Source organism: Acartia tonsa, chromosome 5, assembly GCF_053477335.1.
Source record: "Acartia tonsa isolate MP-2025a chromosome 5, ASM5347733v1, whole genome shotgun sequence".
NCBI classification, from domain to species: domain Eukaryota; kingdom Metazoa; phylum Arthropoda; class Copepoda; order Calanoida; family Acartiidae; genus Acartia; species Acartia tonsa.
The window spans coordinates 34,308,064-34,330,197 of NC_137264.1; the positions used below are offsets into that span (position 1 = coordinate 34,308,064).

The window sequence follows — 22,134 nt, forward strand, 5'->3', positions numbered from 1 at the left end:
CTCTAAATTTTACAATTTTTTTACCTGTCCAGAAACCACCTTTTTCCTACCTGAACAAACTTACCCAAAAAAATATTGAATATAAGTGAAGTACTACCCAAAAGTAAATTTTTGTCCCAAATACCATATAGTCTCACATTAATACCTAGCCTAATAATCACTGAGTAAGCGAAAGTGGTAAAACTTACCCCTCACCCTTAAGTTAACTCTATGAAAAATAACTGATATTTATATCATAATCACAAACAAAAATATATTTTAAAGGATTTTTGTCATCTTTATGCATTTTAGTCGTATCACAGTATCTTTTGAGCCCCCCGCAGGGGCTAGAAATAGGAGAAAACCTACTGTGAAAATAAGACAAAACGCTCCCTAAGAGGCGTTGTCACAAAACTGACAATATTAGTTTTTTGTTATATAAATGTAATATTATATAGTATATATAGTAGATTTTGGTCAAGTAAAGGTTATAATATATAGTATATATAGTAAATTTTGGTCATATAGTATAATATAGTATCCAAATTCATCCTATATAGTATAAATAGTATATATAGTATGCAGTGGTCGCCCTGAATATTGGAAATTGTAAAAACAATAAGCTTTCTTCCAAGAAAAAAACTTTAAAGAGAAACATAGAATATGTTTTGATCCTTTTTCTTACATCAATTATTTGATTCTAAGAAAAATGGGCAATTCCCACAAAGTACCTGTCTAGCATTAAACCCACCCCCATTATTCTTTTTGGAAAAAAAAAATAAAAAATTAAGGGGGAAGGGATTTAATCCTACGCCTATCCCCTGCCAGGCCTATACCTGCGTTGTCCTGACTATAATATACTAATAAACTAGGGTTGGCAAAATTCGGGATTTTTGTAGGTTTAATCCGCGGACAAGCAAAAGTCCGGATTTTATTGGTTTAATCCAGGAAAAGTCCGGACTTTTAAAAAAAAGTTATTTAAAAAAAATAATCTCCGTAAATTTCAACGTATTGAACGGTATGAGAGAGGCAATATTGCCTCTCTCATACCTAAATACATTTTCAAATAAAAATGTTGCTTTCTAAAATTAAGTCTTTTTTGTTGTAAATTCTAATGTTTTAATGCTGAGTGTACAGGCATTTTAAGAAAAAACAAGAAGTTTCTTAAGAAAAAGTAGTAATTTAGGGCCTTTTTGGAGGCGAAAACAGCATTTTTTTCTAGGTGGACTTTTGCTGTGGATTTTTGTTGGTGGTACAACCGGAAAAAACCATGTGGTTTAATCTGCCCTGTAATTTTCCTGCCAACCCTGTAATAAACTACCTCCTACCCTTATTTTTTATTTATTTTAAAAAGTAAGGGGAAGGGGAGCGTTTATTTGTGCTCAGCAAGGCAATTTAAGGGAAACTTTAAAAACTGTAGTGATATTAGTTTCTTATGTTAATAGTTTTCATGAGCGAAGCTACTCTGTACTTAAGTCTTTCCGAAAATACATACTTCTGCAATGAGATATTATTATATATAATCTTATCTTAAAAATCCAAAAATATAAGCTACATATTATCAAATTCATCACAAATTAATCTATTAAGTTAATAAAACTTAAAGTGGGTAGTTGCACGAAGTGTATTTAAACTTGAATTTAGTGAACTGCATTTCTTTTTCTGTTCATTAGTTTAAAATACATCTAAAGGACATATTATATTTAAAAGAATTTCAATTTTCTTACCAGGTAGTTTTTAAAATATCAAGACTTCAAAATCATATTTTTTTTTGATAAATTCAACATAAATGGCTGTCCTGTTTTCACAAAAACAGCATGATGACTATTTTGGAGGTGCCTAATTGATTGTTATTTATTGTAATTCAAAATTATAAAGATGGTATCCTTGTAACTTATGGTTGCAATCAAACTTGTTAAATTCACTTCATACAACTAACCCTTTACGAATGAAACGAATATCGTGTTTAGTGAGTTATTCTTGTTTATTGAACAGAACCTGGCAAATATTGACCAAAAAATAATCAAAACATATTACTAAATCTACTTTTTGTCTCGTTATTTAACAAGTTTTTGCAACACTGATTACTTGACAGAACGAAATTAGATGCTTCTATCCTAATTTAGCATTATGTTACTTTTTTTTGTAAATACTGTTATGTATTTATGTTGCTGTTACATAGAACACAAAAACGATTATGTTAATTATTAAGCTTTCAAATTAACAAAAATGAACATTCAAACTCACATCATTTAAAGATAACAGGATTTCCATCTGTTGCAGGGTTGGCATATCGGGCGGGCGTTTTTGGGCCGCCCTTTATCGATCCTTTTAGGCAGATTTGGGCCCCTCCCGTTTTAGGGAGTGAAAAAAAGGGGAGGGGGTGAAAAAAGAGGAGGGGGGGGGGGGCTATTTTTTGGGTGATATTAACTTTTATATAAATTAGTAAGCTTTTTTGTATCTAGGGAAGGATTTCGCTAACCGCTGAACTGATATGGTTCTCCTTTCCAGTGGAGATTTTATAGGTCCTGAGATGGTTATAGGCTATTTTACTTCTAATAATACGTCTCTGTATGGTTTTAGGCTATTTTATAACCTTTTTACGACATTTGCCCAAAAGGGTGCCCAAAACCCGTTTGGGCAATCGGGCGGCCCGTTATCGAAAAAAGTGCCCGATATGCCAACCCTGATCTGTTGATGCATACCGAAGGATCTTACTAACCTCTGAACCGATATGGTTATCCTTTACAGTGTCCTTTAACTGTCTTATAGGCCCCAGATGGGTTTGAAACTATTTTGCGGAAGAATAACACATCTCTCCAAAGAGAAATGGCCAATACAAAAAAATGTTCCAAGACGAAAAGCTGCATATCCGCTATTATATTAATATTATTCAATCAACATATCCCTATTTCCCTGCAGCTCCATGATTAAGAGTTGAAAGTAAACAGACCAGGAAATTTATTTTCTTTTATCTACCACAGAAAGACCTAATACTTCTACACTTTCCTCCATAGATAAAGGCAAGGACTTACGTACAAACATAGTTAGGGGATAAAGGGATGATTAAAACTTCTAAAAAAAATAGATGCTGTATGAAAAGTTCAACAAAGTAAATTCTTTTTATCTAAGTTCCCTGTTAGAACCTAAGTATCTAGTAAGGCTCAAGAGGTAAACAAATCTTCAAATCTTTATGTAGACATCGAACAATCTCCTAAAACAACTGTCGCAAAACAATGTAAAATATAATTGATAACTAACCTGTATATTTAGTAATGGGATTGTCAATGGTGAAGAATTTAATGAGATGACTAGATGATTATAAATATCTGGTGCCAGAAGTAAAAATCCTGTAATAAACAAAAACAATTATGTTGATTTTTTAGCAATACTTTGTCAAAAATATATCCAGTTTAATCAATTTTGTGGTTCCTTTTAAACTTGCTACAATTGAGACGCCAAGAAATAATATTAGAATAAATTACTGAAAAGGACAACGAGCAAACATACCAGAGAGTGAAGGGACAATAAAACCCATCTTCCCTGTTAATATACGCCAGCTACCCAAGGCAGAATTTCATCCATACCTGCTCTAAGGAAAGAAAACGGGTATAGTCCCTTCGTGGCAACGCACCTTAAGGGGCGATTCTTCGTATTTTTCACAGTAGCTTTTCTCCTATTTCTAGCCCCTGCGGGAGGCTCTAACCCTGCGGGGCCAATTGCCTAACCCCATAAAGGACTTTGCCACGAAAGGGACTATTCCCAAGAAAACAAATTAACGAAATAAAATGATAAAGGACGCATGATTTATAGAAAGTCCCCGCTCCTATTTGGAATTGATAATTGTAAAAGATGGAGATTTGTACTTGAAACAGCTAAGTATGAATACCTGGCAATGGCAAGGCGTGTAGGAAAAACATGGCTTCTTTAGGATGCTTTCCATGTTCTTTGTATATAACTTCCTAAAATAGTTAAATATTAGTTTATACATATTTCAATAACATTCAAGAGGCCCTAGAGGCACTTGAGGTATCGTGGGGATGAATTCTATCCCTATATTTTTATTTTAGTTTTAAAAATAAAAAAATTTGTGGGTCATGTTGGGTACCCTCCCCAAAATAGTTATAAATCTTTCTAGGACCAATGAGAAGATGAATAGGTTCAGCGGTTAGGAAGATCCTTCAGTACAGACAAACTCACACAAAAACATATCCTGTTAATCTTGTATAAGGATTATGTTGATCCCCAAAGTTTACTGAACACGTTCTCTCATTTAATGACTTAGAAACTTTTTGGACTTTTTAATTCATCTTGATATTTTACAAACAAGAAGGGATGATTTTGTTTGTCACAATTTGGAGTGTACATCTATTTATCGCCTATTATCTTATCCCCTAGTCTAACTTAAAGATCAATAATTCAAATTGAAAGTTTAGAAATATCCTAGAAATTATCTAGGTAGTGAAGACAAGTTGAAAGTTAGAAATAGTTTCTGTCACCTCTAGTCTTAAAACAAGTCTCGGAAAAGTAGAACGAATTTGTCTCCAGCAATATTTTAAAGTTTAGGCTGGTCCAATTTTTACTCAATGATTCGAAATGCCCGTCTAAAAAATCGATTAGGCATAAAACTGCTATTTTTAGGAAAGACAGCTAAGTCTTTTTTTGTAAAGATTCCCCATACCAGAGGTGAATTCTTTAAAAAATTTTTGCCTCAATAAAATCAGTTTGCCCCACTAAAATTTTAGTGAGGCAAAATTATCCTCTCTAAATTTTTAGCGAGCCTCACTGATTTTAGTGGGGCAAACTAATTTTAGTGAGGCAAATTTTCATTAAGACTTTATTTCAGGTTAATGGAATGCTACAAAAAAAACTAACACAAAGTTTATGCAATAATTATTTGATTTTTTATAATTAATATTATGACACTGAATATCTGTTCTATAACTCACTTTGTCTCTTTGTCCAACAACAATTTTTTGGTACTTTACTAATCATTGTTGTCATCATTGTTCACATAAATATTAACATCACAAAAGGTATAAAAGAAAGAGCCAAAATGGCTGGTCAAAACTCTATTTCTTCGTTGGGAAAAGTAGAAAATTGCTTTGTAGCCTTACCACTGAAATTTTAAAGGACAAAGAGATGCAACTCAATGAATAAAACAATACAAGCTTCTCTTCTCATCTTTCTCGAGTAACTCGTAGGTACCAATCTGATTTGAGACATAAGTCTTGAGTATTAATTTACGTAATACCCAATAGACAACCAACTCTATGATTGTACGACTTTGATCTTGAATTATTATTATTGGTACCCATTTAGTTGGGCCTATTTATGGATAAATTGCAACAGTAGATAAAATCATTAACGTCCTTAGTATGACACAGCGAAATCAAGACTCGAAAACATCGACATTCATATTACCTCGAATTTAAATTCCATATCCCTTTACCCTGATAAACTTACGGAAACTCATTAAACTTGTAAAGAAAAGTAAATAACAATGTAAGCCAAAATATAATTAGAGTTGAGATTATATAAGAAAGAAGTTAATTAATTTCCAGTTCTTTGAAGAAAAAATCTACATGTTTTAGTTCTTAATCTTTGTGTCTACTCGCTTCTAAAATATCTCGATGGAATATGTTTCGACATTGATTTTCTCTCTTAACATCTTTTCTAGTAGCAAAGCTACTCTGTACTCATTTTGTCTGCCCGACAGTCCGTAACGCTATGGCTTAAATCAGTTTCATGGCTATTTTTTAAAATAATATTTTGCTGATTTTTGTGTAGATAGCCCTTTACAAAGAGTATCCAATATACATGCAACAAAAGACACATTTTTCATGAAGGTTTCGAATTTTAAATCAACTTTTTTATGTCATTCTTTCTCTTTTTTGTCACCATTGAACATTTGCTCTACAATTAATTTTTCGTTTTCTGTGAGGGAACCATGTTTATTAGGGGATTTTTTTTTCCCGGCTTTTTTTGAAATTCAAGTAGTGCCGTTGCAATTATTATGCCTTTTGGTGAAAAAACACTTGTGTAAAAATTTTAACCATTTTGGACAAGTATTATGCCCAGTAATTTCACTTTGAAATTTTGACGCCCCCCTTATGGGGGTCAAAAAATCATTGCATCAGAACTATGGCTTCATGGTGCTCCCTGAATAGGTCTTGAGGAGTAGAATCAGGAATTTTTGAAATTTTGAAAATATCTCGTTCCTAGCCTGAGAAAAGTTCAAAAAACCTATAAAAATTGGCCAATTTTCAAAAATGGCGTTTTTTAGGGTTTTTTGAACTTTTCTCAGTCTAGGAACGAGATATTTTGAAAATTTCAAAAATTCCTGATTCTACTCCTCAAGACCTATTCAGGGAGCACCATGAAGCCATAGTTCTGATGCAATGATTTTTTGACCCCCATAAGGGGGGCGTCAAAATTTCAAAGTGAAATTACTGGGCATAATACTTGTCCAAAATGGTTAAAATTTTTACACAAGTGTTTTTTCACCAAAAGGCATAATAATTGCAACGGCACTACTTGAATTTCAAAAAAAGCCGGGAAAAAAAATCCCCTAATGTTTATTGTACCTGATAAATTCCCATCCTGGCTGACATGAAGAGGGCAAAGGTAAGAAGTCCAATACCGATGGATAACCAGAAATTATCAGTTTCTGCTCCTTCTAAATATAAAACATTTTTTGTAAATAGTCAACTTTTACTTTTTAAACAACATTAAAAGCATATGCAATGATTCATAGATAAATTAGATTTATCCACTCTTGACAATCTTACCTAGTTGAAAGGTAGCTGTAATACTTATAATAGTTATTCATCGCACCGTATTATAAACAGCTTTCCGCGGTTAAAAATAAAGATTATAAGATTAATTCTTGTTTTGTATCCGAAAGGGGCCAAAAATTGTCTATAATAAAATAAATAATATTTTCAATACGACTTAGAACCAGTTAAAAGCCAGCGGATATTAATTTTACCGAGGCTATGGTGGAAAGAAAATTACTACCTGAATCTTTGATTTGGTTTGTTTGAGCTGACATAATTGTACAAGTTGCGATACCAATAGAAATCATCATTACTGATAAATACTTTGCAGGTGTGTATTCTTTACCTAAATGTTAATTTTATTAATTTTTCATTCTGTTTATTAGACTAACTATTCTACCTATATATTTTAGACTTCTTTTTGAATATACAAATCAATTTTAAAAATCTGTCCGTAAATATCTAATATCCATAAAAAAAATTTTATTTCCATATGTCCAAGTGTATTTCTAGCGCCGCCATAAAGGCATTTGGGGGAAAGGGAGAAGGTTAGTAAGCCACACCCCCCCCCCACCCTCCACTTTCTTTTTTTTTGTATAAGGGGGGGGGCGAGATTTTTCTCTTAGGAGATATAAAGTCCTAAATCCCCCCCGACAAAGAGCAACTATTTTAGGTTAGGTTATAGGCTAGGGAGCCGAGCGCTGCGGCTAGGCAGGCAAGGGGGCCGAGCGCTGCGGCTAGGCAGGCAAGGGGGCCGAGCGCTGCAGCTAGGCAGGCTAGGGAGCCGAGTGCTGCGGCCAGAGTTCTCTGTGGTGGGGGGGGGGGGGGAGGAAGGGGGAGGGTACTCAAATTTTCAAAATTGAAAAAAAAAATTCTAAGGGGATATTAGGTACATCTATCCAGGTTATAATTGTTTATGTATCTATGTATTCATTTATTTCCTGAACTTTTAAATACATAATATTTCTAAAACTATACATCTTTATCACTTATTTACCTAATAGAACGACTCCCATGATCATATTAGCCAATAAAGATCCAGCTCTAAAAATCATGTGTAGTGGCATAGGTATGTGGAAGTTTAAGGCATAGTTGTTCACCACACTCACTGCAAAAGAAAATGTAATTAAATTTTAGAAACTTTCTAGTATACCAAGGATTTAAAAAGATAAGACCATGGCCGAAAAATTGATGTTTAAACCCAATGATGATAAACAAAATTACTACTTCTGAAGATAACAAATTATTAGTTAAAACGTTTGTACAATGAACCAACCAAAAAAAATTCAATAAAAGTCCCCAAGGCTGTTAGGGTAACGCGGGGTAATTCCGGTCAATTTTTTTCTTCAACTTAAAAAAAAACATACTTCCCAAAAACTTTTTCCGGTTTTTAAGAGTGCAAATGAACGATATGGCAATAACGAAGAAGCCTGTCTTGGTCCCATTAAGATCTCGCAACTAGAAGTCGGTCAAAAATCGGTTTAAAGGGCGGCGGTTGGCCTATACCGGAATAGCCCCACCGGTGGGGCTATTTCGGTCAGTTGACTTTGGGGGGGTGGAACACCCCCTTAAAGTATTTTTTTTTTAAATTTTAAACTATGAGTAGAAAGCTGAGGTCATTAGCTTTCTAACAGTACTAGTCGCATGCAGATCAGACAATTTTTTGACAACATTTTCCCCATTTTAAAAAAGTCGGTAAAATCGCAAAAAAAAACATCAATTTTTTTCATGCAAACTTTTAAAAAAAAATCATACTTTTTATTATATGATTAGGTTTTTTTAAGCTTTATACATAAATTAGAGGCAATTTCTGATTCGCAGGTCTTGGAATTTCTTGAAAAAAGTGATTTTTTCCAAAAAAAATTTTAATTTTAAAAATCCTGCCAGTTTTGACAGCAGTTTTTGATACAATTTTTCTTGTCTCAAATTGGCTAGGATTGACCTACAAGGGTGGTTAAGGTGTCTAAAGATGCAAAATTACATGCCTGACAATTAACTCGAAATGATATGGGGTCTAACTCTAATATTTCAACACATTTTATGCAACAGGAATTTTGAAAATGCAAAATTTTTAATATGTACTCTAAATCTTGGAGATAGAACCCATATCCTGGGGAGTTTTTGTTAGGACATGCAAAGAGCTTTCTATAGACACCTTAAACACCTTTCTAGCTTAATCCTAGCCGATTTGACATAAAAAATCCAAACCGCGCAAAAATCGCGAACACCCTCTTATACGAAAAAGATGTAAGAGTTTCATATGGAATTTAAAATCTTCTAGCGGTCTTTCTATTAGACATACCCCTTCTTACATGAGCCAATGCAGCTGATACATCTTCAGGCAAATATTTAAGGCGTTCCTTTGGGTGATATACTCTTCCCATTACTATAAAAATGTGTCTGAAAAATTTTAAATGTCTTTACAATTTGAAAAGCTTAGGCAACAAAACATGACATAATACAAGCAGTAAAATGACTAATAATGTACATCTAACAACAGGCAAGGGAAGGTTAAAGCCTTTGTCATGCATTGAGGTTGTTCATGCTTCCAGATCACCTGAAAAAAAAGTTAGGGTATTATAAAAGGGGGAGGCGGATGTGCCACTTTTTGAAACCAAAAGTAAAACGTGCATGATCTCAGTCCATAAAAGAGTTACAGCTCTAAAATTCGGCACAGCAATTGCTTTTGTGGAGAACATTATGGAACTGTGAAGAAACGGCGGCGGAACCACCCCCCCGCCGAATTTTTTTTTGTTTTTTTTTCTCATCAAATTAGACAGTTCTCAATCATCTGAGATAAACTTTTTTTCTCATAAAAATATCCCTTATATTTTCACGTGACACTTGTCATATCAATATTAAAAAAATGTAAAAAAAAGTGTAAAATCTTACAAGTGTAAAAAAAAGTTTATCTCAGATGATTGAAAATTATCTATTATAGCAAGAAAAGGCAAAAAAAATTTGGCGGTTATCGGCGGGAGTGGCGGTTCCGCCGCCTTTTCTTCACAGATCCATATTGTTCTCCACAAAAGCAACTGTTGTGCCAAATTTTAGAGCTGTAACTCTTTTATGGGCTTAGATCATGCACGTTTTACTTTTGGTTTCAAAAAGTGGCACATCCGCCTCCCCCCTTTATAAATACAGTAATAAAAAAAAAGTAAAAAAAGTGACCGGAATAGACCATATTTTTGAGACGAAAAAAAAATTATGAAAAAATCAAGTTAGAACAACGCCTCCAATTGCAAACGATAAATCAATGCCATATCTTTCATTTTACAAAAACCCGCGGGTCAATAGGACTTACCATTTTTTCACAATTTTAGGTTGAACATGGCCTATTTTGAAATTTTTTTTTTGCAAATTTTTTGCAACTTTTTGAGGGCAAAAAAATCATAGAAGGAGTGATCTGTTTGCTGTAGTAAGAAATGAAAGTATAGGCAATAAACTACAACTTTGCTTTTCTGAAGATCTCTCGCAAACGTTTAGAACACCGTTAAAAAACGGTTTTAAAAAAGTTAGTCGAGTGACCGGAATTAGACCCCCCTACCGCATTTACCCCGCGTTACCCTACTGTAAGACATCGAATAAGAAAAATTACACTAATTCTTTGGAGACTAGTGTAATGAATAGAAAATGTCCCCTCCCTTACCCGAGTAAGACTGAGTGTCTCAAACAATGAAGAAGATGTTTTTTTTAGATCTAGGGAAAGGACAAAGGGCGAAACAATTTTGTAACCCCAAAAAGCTGTAGATCTCAATTACTGGTAAGAAAGTTGGGACACTGGAACACTACTAGTTCCTATCCACCAATAAAGATTTGATAGTCCCAAAAGTTTTTAAGCTCATTTTTCATAAAACTTTGGGTACCAGTATGTTAACTGTGACTTTGATATTCAAAAATTAAATTGAAATATTTTTTTTCATGCTTACCCAGAAAATACATTACAACAAGTTTCAACCAGGCAGTGAAAGGAACTTTAGGGGTTGTTCGACCCATATCCATTGTAAATAAGAAACCCTCTAAAATATAGATTAATAATAATAATGATGATAGACGATATTGTGTATATAGAGGTAATAGATGGATAGACTATGTTGAGTAGTAAAGTATAAATTGCTCTAGTTAAACTTAGGTGGAAGTATGGCTGATAAATATATAGGGAGGAGTAATTTGTGCTTGTATTGTGTAAAATCCGTAAGTTAGCTTATTGAAAGCGATTACTAAGTCTAAGTGCTATTAAATATGCGTTTAATTATACTAGGCATTTTGTCAATATTTAGAAACACTTAGACTTTATAATCGTTTTCGATAAAGCTAACTCACGGATTTTACACAATACAAGCACAAACAACTCCTCCCTTATTAATAAAAAATCCTATAAAATAAATAGGTAGATTTATTTTATGTGAGAAAGATGGATAGGTAAGTTTGTAGAAGGATAGATAAATTCAATAATAATAATATATTCATATTCAGATATAGAGCGCAGTAGAAGATCTTTCCTGCATGTGCATATGTATAATTCTAGACAGACTGATTTATTTAGATGTTTCCAAGATGTGGATATATTGATATACAAACAAAAGGCCTGGTTAAATTCTTTGCTTTTTTAGAGGTAAAGAAGTTATTGATTTTCTAGAATTATTCGTGGTTAGGATCAAGTTTTATTTGCATAAAAAGTCGGTCATGTCGATTCTAAGCCAGAAGAAGGGACTCCTAGTGATATAAAAAGATAAGACAATGGGCGATAACTAGATGTACAACTAATCATAATGTAATAAAAGTCCCCAAAAATGTCAATCCAACCAATAAGAAAGCATTATTTTAAAAATATGGGGAATAGTGTAATAAACAGCCCAATGTCACCTTCCTCCTTGTGATGAAATAAAAAATTATTATACCTGTTGCTATAACTAAAAACTGTAGAAAAGTGACAAGATTACCAATACCAGGCGCTTCGGTTACTAACAACTCAAGGAAGACAACATTGCTTAACAAAACAAGAAAGATTAAGCACAATAGTAGCAAAATTATGGCAGAAACTTCTACACCAACTTTAAAATATTGTAATATTTAACACGTAAACTATTCTTATTTTTTATTATTATTATTATTATTTGCGAAAACACTGTGTGATATTAACAAGTTCAACCTAGTTTAGTTAAAAATTAATATTAATTTCTCAAAGTTAAACATAAGATCTGTGTAAATGTAATATGAAAACCATGATAAAATTAATATTAAAAATATTCCTTTTAACACAAATTTAAAGGAAGCCTGCAAGAAATACCACGCTTAAACTGCTGAAAGACTGCCACAAGTAGACCAAATACCCCAAATTTGAAGCCTTCAGCTTCTATAACAAAAAAGTTCTAGGCATTTTGAAATGACATTTTATGTACAATGAAAATTTTGAAAGAATTGCAATGCTCATGTTGAAAACTTTGAAATTAAACTACGTGGCCTAGAAACAAAATTATAAGCTTATTTTTGTCATAAATTTAGGTTTCCAGTAACTAATTATATTTTTAAAATAAAAATGCCCAATTTATAGTCAAAATCATTAAAAAAAATTAAGTTTTACTTGCGTTGTATCAAATGTACTGTAGCCAATCAGAAGGCTGAATCAGCTTAACAACCAATCACAGCTAAGCTTGTATTAGTTTACCCCTTTGTTTCCGCTATGATTTTCGTTTAAAAATGCAATTTAAATCGAATTTTTTTCATAGATTTTGACTATAAAATGTGGTGTTTTTATTGTAAAAATGTATTCAGTTACAGGAAATCTAAGTTTCTGACAAAGATAAGGTTATAATTTTGTGTCTAGACGACGTAATTTAATATTGATTTTTCTTTTATGAGCATTGGAAATCTTTCAAAAATTCCATTGTACATAAAATGCTATTTTGAAATGCCTAGAACTTATTTGTTATTGAAGCTGAAGGCTTTAAATGTGGGGTATTGGGTCTTCTTGTGGCAGTCTTCCAGCAGTTAAAGCGTGTTATTTCTTGCAGGCGTCCTTTAATAATAAAGTCTGAATTTAATATTCACAACAAGGGTGGGGGGGAAGTTCTGACACATTTGCGTAAACCTGGTGTATAGGCTTTATCTTTGAACTGAGAGGATAGGTTAATAGAGATAAAATCATTCTTATATGATGAATTTCCCCCAGATTTAAGATTTTTTGGATAGGCCTCCAGGTTCCGGAGCTCCAGGCCTCCAGGTGGTCTCTCTACAGGTAAAAAAGAAAAAAAAATTTTTTAAATAGTTAGATGTCAGCTTATGAGACAAAATATGTATGTTTTTTCTTCAAATATGTGAATAACAATTAAAAAGAAGCATATTTTGTTTTATAAGTTAACCTCTTACTCTTCAAAAAAAAATCTTTTTTTAAATTTTTACCTGTAGAGAGACCACCTGGAGGCCTGGAGCTCCGGAACCTGGAGGCCTATCCAAAAAATCTTAAATCTGGGGGAAATTCATCATATAAGAATGATTTTATCCCTAATAACCTATCCTCTCAGTCCAAAGATAAAGCCTATACACCAGGTTTACGCAAATGTGTCAAAACTTCCCCCCCCCCCCCTTTTTATAAAAAGATTTTCCTTTCTTGTTTTTAATAAAAAAAAGTTAAGTTTAAGTAAGTACAATTGTGTCCATGATAAGCGCAGCACAAAAACTCAAATGTGCATCTGTTGAAATTATGAATAAAAGTGTCACTAACACTTAAATGGGTTGCTCAATTTTTAGTTGGGTATTTGAAAAACAGCTGTAAAGTTAACGAAACAAAAATTAACGATCCTAAAAGCAGACATGATGTCGTCTGCCATCCTATGTTGTTTTATATTCCTACTATTTATGACAAACAATTTTCTGTCTGTCTGTGTGTAGCGAAGGTCTAGGAAAAGTATAAAACTTTTTTGGAGGAGGGTACTACCTCCGTCCCTTAAGAAATCTTACCTAAAAAATGTCCCCCCCCCCCCCTCTCAACAACATATTTTGTTACGACTTTCTTTTTAAAGCTTAAACAAATAGCGGATGGTAAACTTACAATCGCAGCGACTTGGATGTGTTAATATTTCCGACGCTATTGGCTGATATTCAAAGAAACAGTTGAAGGTCGGCACAGGGTCCCCAACCCATGGTCATGCAGTTATTTAACACCTGCCACCTCTATTCTTTTACTGTCATATAGACAAACTTAACTGCAAGAACAAGAAGGAACCATACCTGCAGCATCCAACAAGGACGACAATCCCTGCAAGCTCTGCCTTGGACAGCATTTTCTTGCTGGTTGTGACACAGATAATCAAACTAAATTAAATCATTATATAAGAGAATAAGATGCTTGTTTCTCTGTATGGATGTGTCTGTCTGTACTTAAAGATCTCGCTAACCGATGAACCAATATGGTTTTCCTTTAAAATATAGCATTTCATAAGTTCGGGAAGGTTATCTTATATTACCATTGGTAAATTCATATTTTTCCTAAATCAAGGCCAGGAGGGGGGGGGGGGGGTATTTGTAAACTTAAAGGAAATGAAAATTCAGTATCAAATTTTGCCCTGGCATTTTGGGTATATTTTTATAGTTATCAACCTAATTCTTTTTGTAAACTCTCTGATATATGATTGGATCTACCTGTAAAACTTTTAAAATTGAACTTTGGGACTTTCCTCCTAGGGGCTAGTGGAGCAAAAGACCCCCCAAAACACTAAAATTTTAAGTTATGAGCTTAATTTTTAAGATATCGAGCTGATTTTTTAAATGGAACCTTTTGTTACATAAATGAGATGATTAGCCACCTCATATTACATTTTTGCACTTTACTTCTAGAGGCTTGTAAGCTCAAAACTTATAAAGTTTGTATTGGGGGGGGGGGGGGGGGTTACCCCAAAAGCCTCTAGAAGTAAAGTGCAAAAATGTAATATGAGGTGACTAATCAACTCATTTATGTAACAAAAGGTTCCATTAAAAAATCAGCTCGATATCTTAAAAAATAAGCTCATAATTTAAAATTTTAGTGTTTGGGAGGTCTTTTGCTCCACTAGCCCCTAGAAGGAAAGTCCTAGAATTCAATTTTCAAAGTTTTACAGGTAGATCCAATCATATACGAGAGTTTACAAAAAGAATTAGGTTGATAACTATAAAAACAAGCACAAAATGCCAGGGAAAAATTTGATACTGAATTTTCATTTCCTATAAAAGTACAAACTTCCCTCCCCCCCCCCCCCCCTTACTAACAGACGGACACAGTGTAACTAGTTAAAGACTAGCTCACAAAAAAAAACTAACTCACCCAATGGAAGAAAGATACAAGTTTTAATATTGCAAAGTCCTACACCTCAGAAGCATTTTGTTCTGAAAAATAAATTCAGTTTTTTAGAAATTTAAATGTACATAGGTTAGATTTTATGTATAATGTATATGATGTTTAATACAAGGTGATGTTTAGTTTCAAAAGTTTGGAAGATTTTTATGTAAGGTATTCTAAGATTTTATTTTGATTTTATACTTATAATATTATATCTACTTAGGGTATAATTTTAAAATAGGCATTTTACCAGTAAATATATTTCAGAAATGGCAATTGCTTCAAGGCTTTTCAAGTTTCAAAGGCCAAATACTTATTGCGTTATTGTTATTAAGTTTGCTTTAGGTTTATTTAAAGTGTCTAATAAAAGAGATATATAGCTTTTTATTTTTTGTTTAATCTAAAATTTTTGGACTCTTTAGTTTTATTATTTATGTATGTATATTACTAAATATCTCTCCCAATTCTTGGTTACAACAAAAAACAATTTCACAATATCCACAAAAATTTTCTTTTAACCCATTTTTTTGTTACAAAGGGGGAGATAGGTTGTGCTAAAATTCCGTAAAGGTGTGAGTTTTAAGGCTTAAAAACAGTAGTAGTATTAATCACTAAGTATTTTTTGTCTTTAGTTCTTTTCAATAAGGAATACACATATTTAGCGAAAATTATCGTTCTACTACTGTTTTTAAGCCTTAAAACTCAAACCTTTACGGAATTTTAGCACAACCTACCTCCCCCTTTTTTCATATAAATACATTATTACGGTAAATGATTGAATACATAATGCAAAACTGTAAGTATTATTTGAACGTTAGGTTATTGTGGTACGTGTATTTTATTGTATTTAATAAAGGTCTTTGTATTGTAATTACAGGTTTAATGTAATGAATGATGAAAATGTAGAAAAATGTGTCAAAAATAAGAATTTGTATATGATATCATTATGTGAATAAAATATTTCCATTATAACATTGTAACACATTTTTAGATTTCACAGATTTTTAAAAGCGAAGCTTTTCTATAATTAGGGTCGGTCCGTCCGTCCGTACGTCCTTCCGTCCGTACGTCCGTACGTACGTCCGTCCGAGATAGTTAGCTTTTATGCGTTAATTTAGGCATGTTAGAATTGTCCTATCGATTTCAAACTTTGCATGGTTATTCCTGTAGTAGTTAGGTACGATTTAGAAAGCGTAGCAACTCTATAATCGTTACCAGAATGTCCGTACGTCCATTTTAAACATGTTGATTTTTTACTTTTTTAATAACAATTTTTTATGTGATAAAATCATCCGATTAATCTGATTTTTTGATTACTGATTCCTATTACAATAAGGTACAATATTAGGAGCGAAGCATCTCTATAATCAAGTATTAAAAATGTCAGTATGTCCTTTAACAGAATTCTGTATTTAAGAAGTTTTGCAAAAACTTACGTATAATTTTGTCAAACCTTATATTTTCATATTTTGTATATTCAGTTCTGACACTCAACAAAAGTTAATGTTCGTCTGTCATATCGTTTCAGAGCTTCGCTTTTATGGATGTTGTCATCCTTGTTTTTGTAGTTTTCCTTTTTAATATGTAAAGAATATAAAGAATGAAGAAAATTTAAAATAGACAACACCATAACTGACGGAATTAATCAGGGATGGAGGATCAAATGACAGATAAATCAATCATCTCCTTCAATGCAACATAAGGGGGGGGGGGGGCGTAATGACATTTATTCGTAATCCGTGAGCAAAATGGTCTTAAAATTTAGCTAGACCCTTCAAACTTGGTATATAAGCCTAGTCCTATAGGTATTACATCTAAATGGCAAAAAAATCCAAAAATTTTTATTTTAAGGTTAGGTTAGGTAAGAAAAACCCTGCGGAAATGGGGTTTTTAGGCTTTTTTTGGTCGATTTTGAGGTGGAAACTTACCCTAAATTGTTTTTTTTTTAGGGTTTTAACTTAAATACACTGTATCTATTCATATGGACATTATTTAAGATGATTCAGCAATTCGGGGACCGACCCCAGGGGGCTAGGTGGGTGGCCCGCAGGGGTTAAGTGCCTTTTTCCCAATACATATGTTGTAATACATCTAATTATAGGTTTTTTAGGTCAAGGAACTCAAATTCAGAGCTAAAATAAGCATTAGACTAATCTGAAGCTAGCCCCAGCGGGCTAGGTTGGTGGCCCGCAGGGGTTAAGTTCATTTTTTCCAATATATAACTTGTTAATTGTTATATATCAAAATATAGGTTTTTTAGGTCAAGAAACTCAAATTCTGAGCAAAAATTAACATTATACTAACCTGAAGCTAACCCCCCCGGGCTAGGTTGGTTTTCTGCAGGGCTTAAGAGCATTTACATAACCTAACCTATAAACTTACTTATATTTTTACATGTTTTTTCTTGAATAAATATCTTGTTATATATTAAAATATAGGTTTTTTAGGTCAAGAAACTTAAATTCTGAGCGAAAATTACCATTAGACTAACCTAAAGCTAACCCCTCCGGGCTAGGTTGGTTTTCTGCAGGGCTTAAGAGCATTTACCTAACCTAACCTAGAAACTTACTTAAGTTATATTTTTACAGGTTTTTTTCTTGAATAAACTGTGTCTGTCTATTAATGAGGACTTTTTTTAAAATGATCCAGCAAGTCGAGGACCGACTAATCTGAAGTTAGCCCCAGCGGGCTATGTCGGTGGCCTGCAGGGGTTAAGTGCATTATTTTCCAAAATACATCTTGTGATATATCAAAATATAGGTTTTTAAGGTTAAGAACTCAAATTCAGAGCTAAAATAAGCATTAGAATAATCTGAAGCTAACCCCAGCAGGCTAGGTGGGTGGTCTGCAGGGGTTAAGTGCATTTTCACAATATATATGTTGAGATACAACCAATTATAGGTTTTTTTAGGTCAAAGAACTCAAATTCAGAGCTGAAATAAGCATTAGACTAATCTGAAGCTAACACCAGCGGGCTAGGTGGATTGCCAACAGGGCTTAAGTACATTTTACCTAACCTAACAAAAAAACATGCATTTGATATTATTTTTTTTAGGTTTTGTTTCTCAAATAAACTGTCCATTCATGTGGATCTTATTTCAGATGATCAAGCAAGTCGAAGACTGACCCCAGCGGGCTAGGTGGGTGGCCCGTAGGGGTTAAATGCATTTTTTAGAAAAAGTACGTGTTATCATACATCAAATTATAGGTTTTTTAGGTCAAGAAACTCAAATTTACAGCTAATAAAAGGATCAGACTAATCTGAAGCTAGCCCCAGCGGGCTAGGTGGATTGCCTGAAAGTCCTAAGTGCATTTTACCTAACCTAACCTGGAACCTTACTTTTTTTTTAGGGTTTTTTCTGGAATAAACTGTGACTATTTATGAGAACATTATTTAAGATGATCAAGCAAGTTGGGGACCGACCCCAGCAGGCTAGGTGGGTGGCCCGAAGGGTTTAAGTGCATTTTTAAAAAGTATCTGCTGTCATACATAAAATTATAGGTTTTTTAGGTCCAGAAATTCAAATTGAGAGCTAATAATTGAATCAGACTAATCTGAAGCTAGCCCCTGCGGGCTAGGTGGGTTGCCTGCAAGGCTTAAATGCATTTTACCAAACCTAACCTAGAATCTTACTTTTTTGAAGTTTTTTTTGATTGAATAAACTGTTTATGAGAACATTATTTAAGATGATCTAGCAAGTCGGGGACTGACCCAGGCGGGCTAGGTTTTACTTAGATACACAGTGTTCAGTCCTAAAGCCATCATTTAAAAGATTCTTCATACAAGAGGCTGACACAAGGAGGTCCCCAACTTGCTGGATCATCTAAAAAAATTTCCTCATTCATAGACACAGTTCATTAGGGGATTTTTTATTCCCGGCTTTTTTTGAAATTCAAGTAGTGCCGTTGCAATTATTATGCCTTTTGGTGAAAAAACACTTGTGTAAAAATTTTAACCATTTTGGACAAGTATTATGCCCAGTAATTTCACTTTGAAATTTTGACGCCCCCCTTATGGGGGTCAAAAAATCATTGCATCAGAACTATGGCTTCATGGTGCTCCCTGAATAGGTCTTGAGGAGTAGAATCAGGAATTTTTGAAATTTTGAAAATATCTCGTTCCTAGCCTGAGAAAAGTTAAAAAAACCTATAAAAATTGGCCAATTTTCAAAAATGGCGTTTTTTAGGGGTTTTTTGAACTTTTCTCAGTCTAGGAACGAGATATTTTCAAAATTTCAAAAATTCCTGATTCTACTCCTCAAGACCTATTCAGGGAGCACCATGAAGCCATAGTTCTGATGCAATGATTTTTTGACCCCCATAAGGGGGGCGTCAAAATTTCAAAGTGAAATTACTGGGCATAATACTTGTTCAAAATGGTTAAAATTTTTACACAAGTGTTTTTTCACCAAAAGGCATAATAATTGCAACGGCACTACTTGAATTTCAAAAAAAGCCGGGAAAAAAAAATCCCCTACAGTTCATTCAAGGAAAAAACCAAAAAAATAAGTAAGTTTCTAAGTTAGGTTAGGTAAAATGCACTTAAGCCCTGCAGAAGATCTACCTAGCCCGCGGGGGTTAGCTTCAGGTAAGACTTATGCTTAATTAAGCTCTGAATTTGAGTTTCTTGACCTTAAAAACCTATATTTTGATATATAACAAGATATATATTGGAAAATAATGCATTTAACCCCTGCGGGCCACCGACCTAGCCCGCTGGGGCTAGCTTCAGATTAGTCTTATGCTAATTCTAGCTCTAAATTTGAGTTAACTGACCTAAAAAAACTTATAATTAGATGTATAACAACATATATATTGGGAAAAATGCACTTAACCCCTGCGGGCCACCAACCTAACCTGCTGGGGTCGGTTACCGACTTGCTGGATTATCTTAAATAAAGTCCTCATTAATAGACAAAGTTTATAAAAAAACATGTCAAAATATAAGTAAGTTTCTAGTTTAGGTTAGGTAAATGCTCATAAGCCCTGCAGAAAACCAACCTAGCCCGGGGGGGGTAGCTTCAGGTTAGTCTAATGCTAATTTTCGCTTAGAATTTGAGTTTATTAACCTAAAAAACCTATATTTTGATATATAACAAGATATATATTGGAAAAAATGAACTTAACCCCTGCGGGCCACCAACCTAGCCCGCTGGGGCTAGCTTCAGATTAGTCTAATGCTTATTTTAGCTCTAAATTTGAGTTCCTTGACCTAAAAAACCTATAATTAGATGTATTACAACATATGTATTGGGAAAAAGGCACTTAACCCCTGCGGGCCACCCACCTAGCCCCCTGGGGTCGGTCCCCGACTTGCTGAATCATCTTAAATAAAGTCAATATGGATAGATACAGTGTATTTAAGTTAAAACCCTAAGAAAAAACAATTTAAGTTAAGTGTCCACATCAAAATAGACCAAAAAAAGCCTAAAAACCCCATTTCCGCAGGGTTTTTCTTACCTAACCCAACCTTAAAATAAAATTTTTTAGATTTTTTTGCCATTTAGATGTAATACCTATAGGACTAGGCTTATATACCAAGTTTGAAGGGTTTTAAGACCATTTTGCTCACGGATTACGAATAAATGTCATTACGCCCCCCCCCCCCCTTGTTAAAATATAATTAAAACAGGGGTGTATATTCTGCAAAATTGACCCTGCTTAGGGGGGGGGGGGGGGTTATGGGGTCAAAAAAAAAATATGTGGTTGGGGGAAAAAATGTACAAATTAAGATAACTGAAAACATTTTTTCTCCCCTCTTTGGTGTAAAAAACTAAAAGAATATACAAGAGGGGGGATAATATGAATAAAATTCAGTACATGATACATATTTTTCCATTTATTCCCCTTCCTTGCTGGAAAAAAACAGGAGATAAAAAATAAAAAAAATTGCAGGAGAAAAAAAATTAATCTTGTGCAGAATATAAACCCCTGTTAAAACGAAGATTAATTAACTTTCATGAACCAGACCTATCCCTGGATAAAATACAAGACACTGGTATTGACAAATAAACTCACAGTAATAATAAGCATGTCTGCCATATCACAACATAAAGTTAAGTTCACAAACTACAGAAATAAAACATATTTTTAAGTAGCGCAGTTAATTTAAAATAGAGCATGTATTTCTGTTTTACGATCCTTAAGTAAATTAAAATATTATTGCTTTAAAATCTTTTTTTACTCAAAAAGAATGCAGTTAAAATTGTTGCTGCGCTTTTTATTTGAACTCGTTTGTTACTAGACTTACGTAAATGATCACTCATAGTTATGACAAATACAAACTCACAGAAGTAAAAAAAAATATTGGTTTCAAAAGTTGACAAAAAAAGTCACATTGCTTTTTAAAGCAGAATTTTTTTCTATGTTTCTCTTACACACACATCAGTTAGGGATGGCAATCCGTCAAATTTTTGGACCGGATTCGGATTCTTACATGAATCCGTCCAAAAATAATGGCGGATTCTTCGCGGATTCCGGATTTTAGCAATATTTTAAAAGGCCTTTTTTAAATTAAGTGCTACATATGTCCTAAAAATTAATGTTCTTGGTGTTCTCTATAATTCACTTCAGAGAATCGAACCAGATTTTAAAAGATATTATATATAATGATGATAATCTATGCTTCAAAAAGGGAGAGTTGAAAGAAAAGAAGACGCTAATTTTAACCTACCAATTAAGAATTCGAATCTGCTATTAAAAAACGGATTCCGGATTCAGATTCCAAAATTGGCCAAAAGTTGGGCTGATTCCGGATTCGGATTGCCAACCCTAGTATCTACGATTGCCCACAATAAGAAAAGTTATGACTTTTTAAAAAAATATTAATACTCAATGTTCATGATCTTCCTTTACAATTCTGAATTTCTTACCATTCGAAAACGATTAATATATTAACAAAACCATAAGACAATAGGAGATGATTAATCCTTATATTGAAATGTAACGACTTTCATAGTGTAATATCCCTAACTGTGATACTTTAATAGTAATAAATTTTAGAACCCGCCAAGAATTTATCACAATACAAGAGTGCATTCCATTGAATACCTACCTACCTAG

The 22,134-nt window shown here is 33.4% G+C and overlaps 1 protein-coding gene across 2 annotated transcripts in view; it reads right to left on the minus strand.

Annotated features, from left to right (window-relative positions):
* The window catches only part of Efr (ER GDP-fucose transporter), a 32,005-nt gene extending 16,872 nt beyond the window's left edge, over window positions 1–15,133 (minus strand). For both annotated transcript variants that reach the window (XM_080162400.1, XM_080162399.1), the window contains exons 1-9: window positions 15,058–15,133; window positions 13,989–14,072; window positions 11,660–11,748; window positions 10,688–10,777; window positions 7,756–7,866; window positions 7,000–7,104; window positions 6,567–6,658; window positions 3,869–3,941; window positions 3,241–3,329 (exon numbers count right to left, since the gene is read on the minus strand). In XM_080162400.1, the coding sequence (XP_080018526.1) occupies window positions 3,241–3,329; window positions 3,869–3,941; window positions 6,567–6,658; window positions 7,000–7,104; window positions 7,756–7,866; window positions 10,688–10,777; window positions 11,660–11,748; window positions 13,989–14,041 (702 nt within the window). In that variant the 5' untranslated portion in view covers window positions 14,042–14,072; window positions 15,058–15,133. The remainder of the gene's footprint in view (window positions 1–3,240; window positions 3,330–3,868; window positions 3,942–6,566; window positions 6,659–6,999; window positions 7,105–7,755; window positions 7,867–10,687; window positions 10,778–11,659; window positions 11,749–13,988; window positions 14,073–15,057) is intronic.
* Between the last annotated feature and the right edge of the window lie 7,001 nt (window positions 15,134–22,134).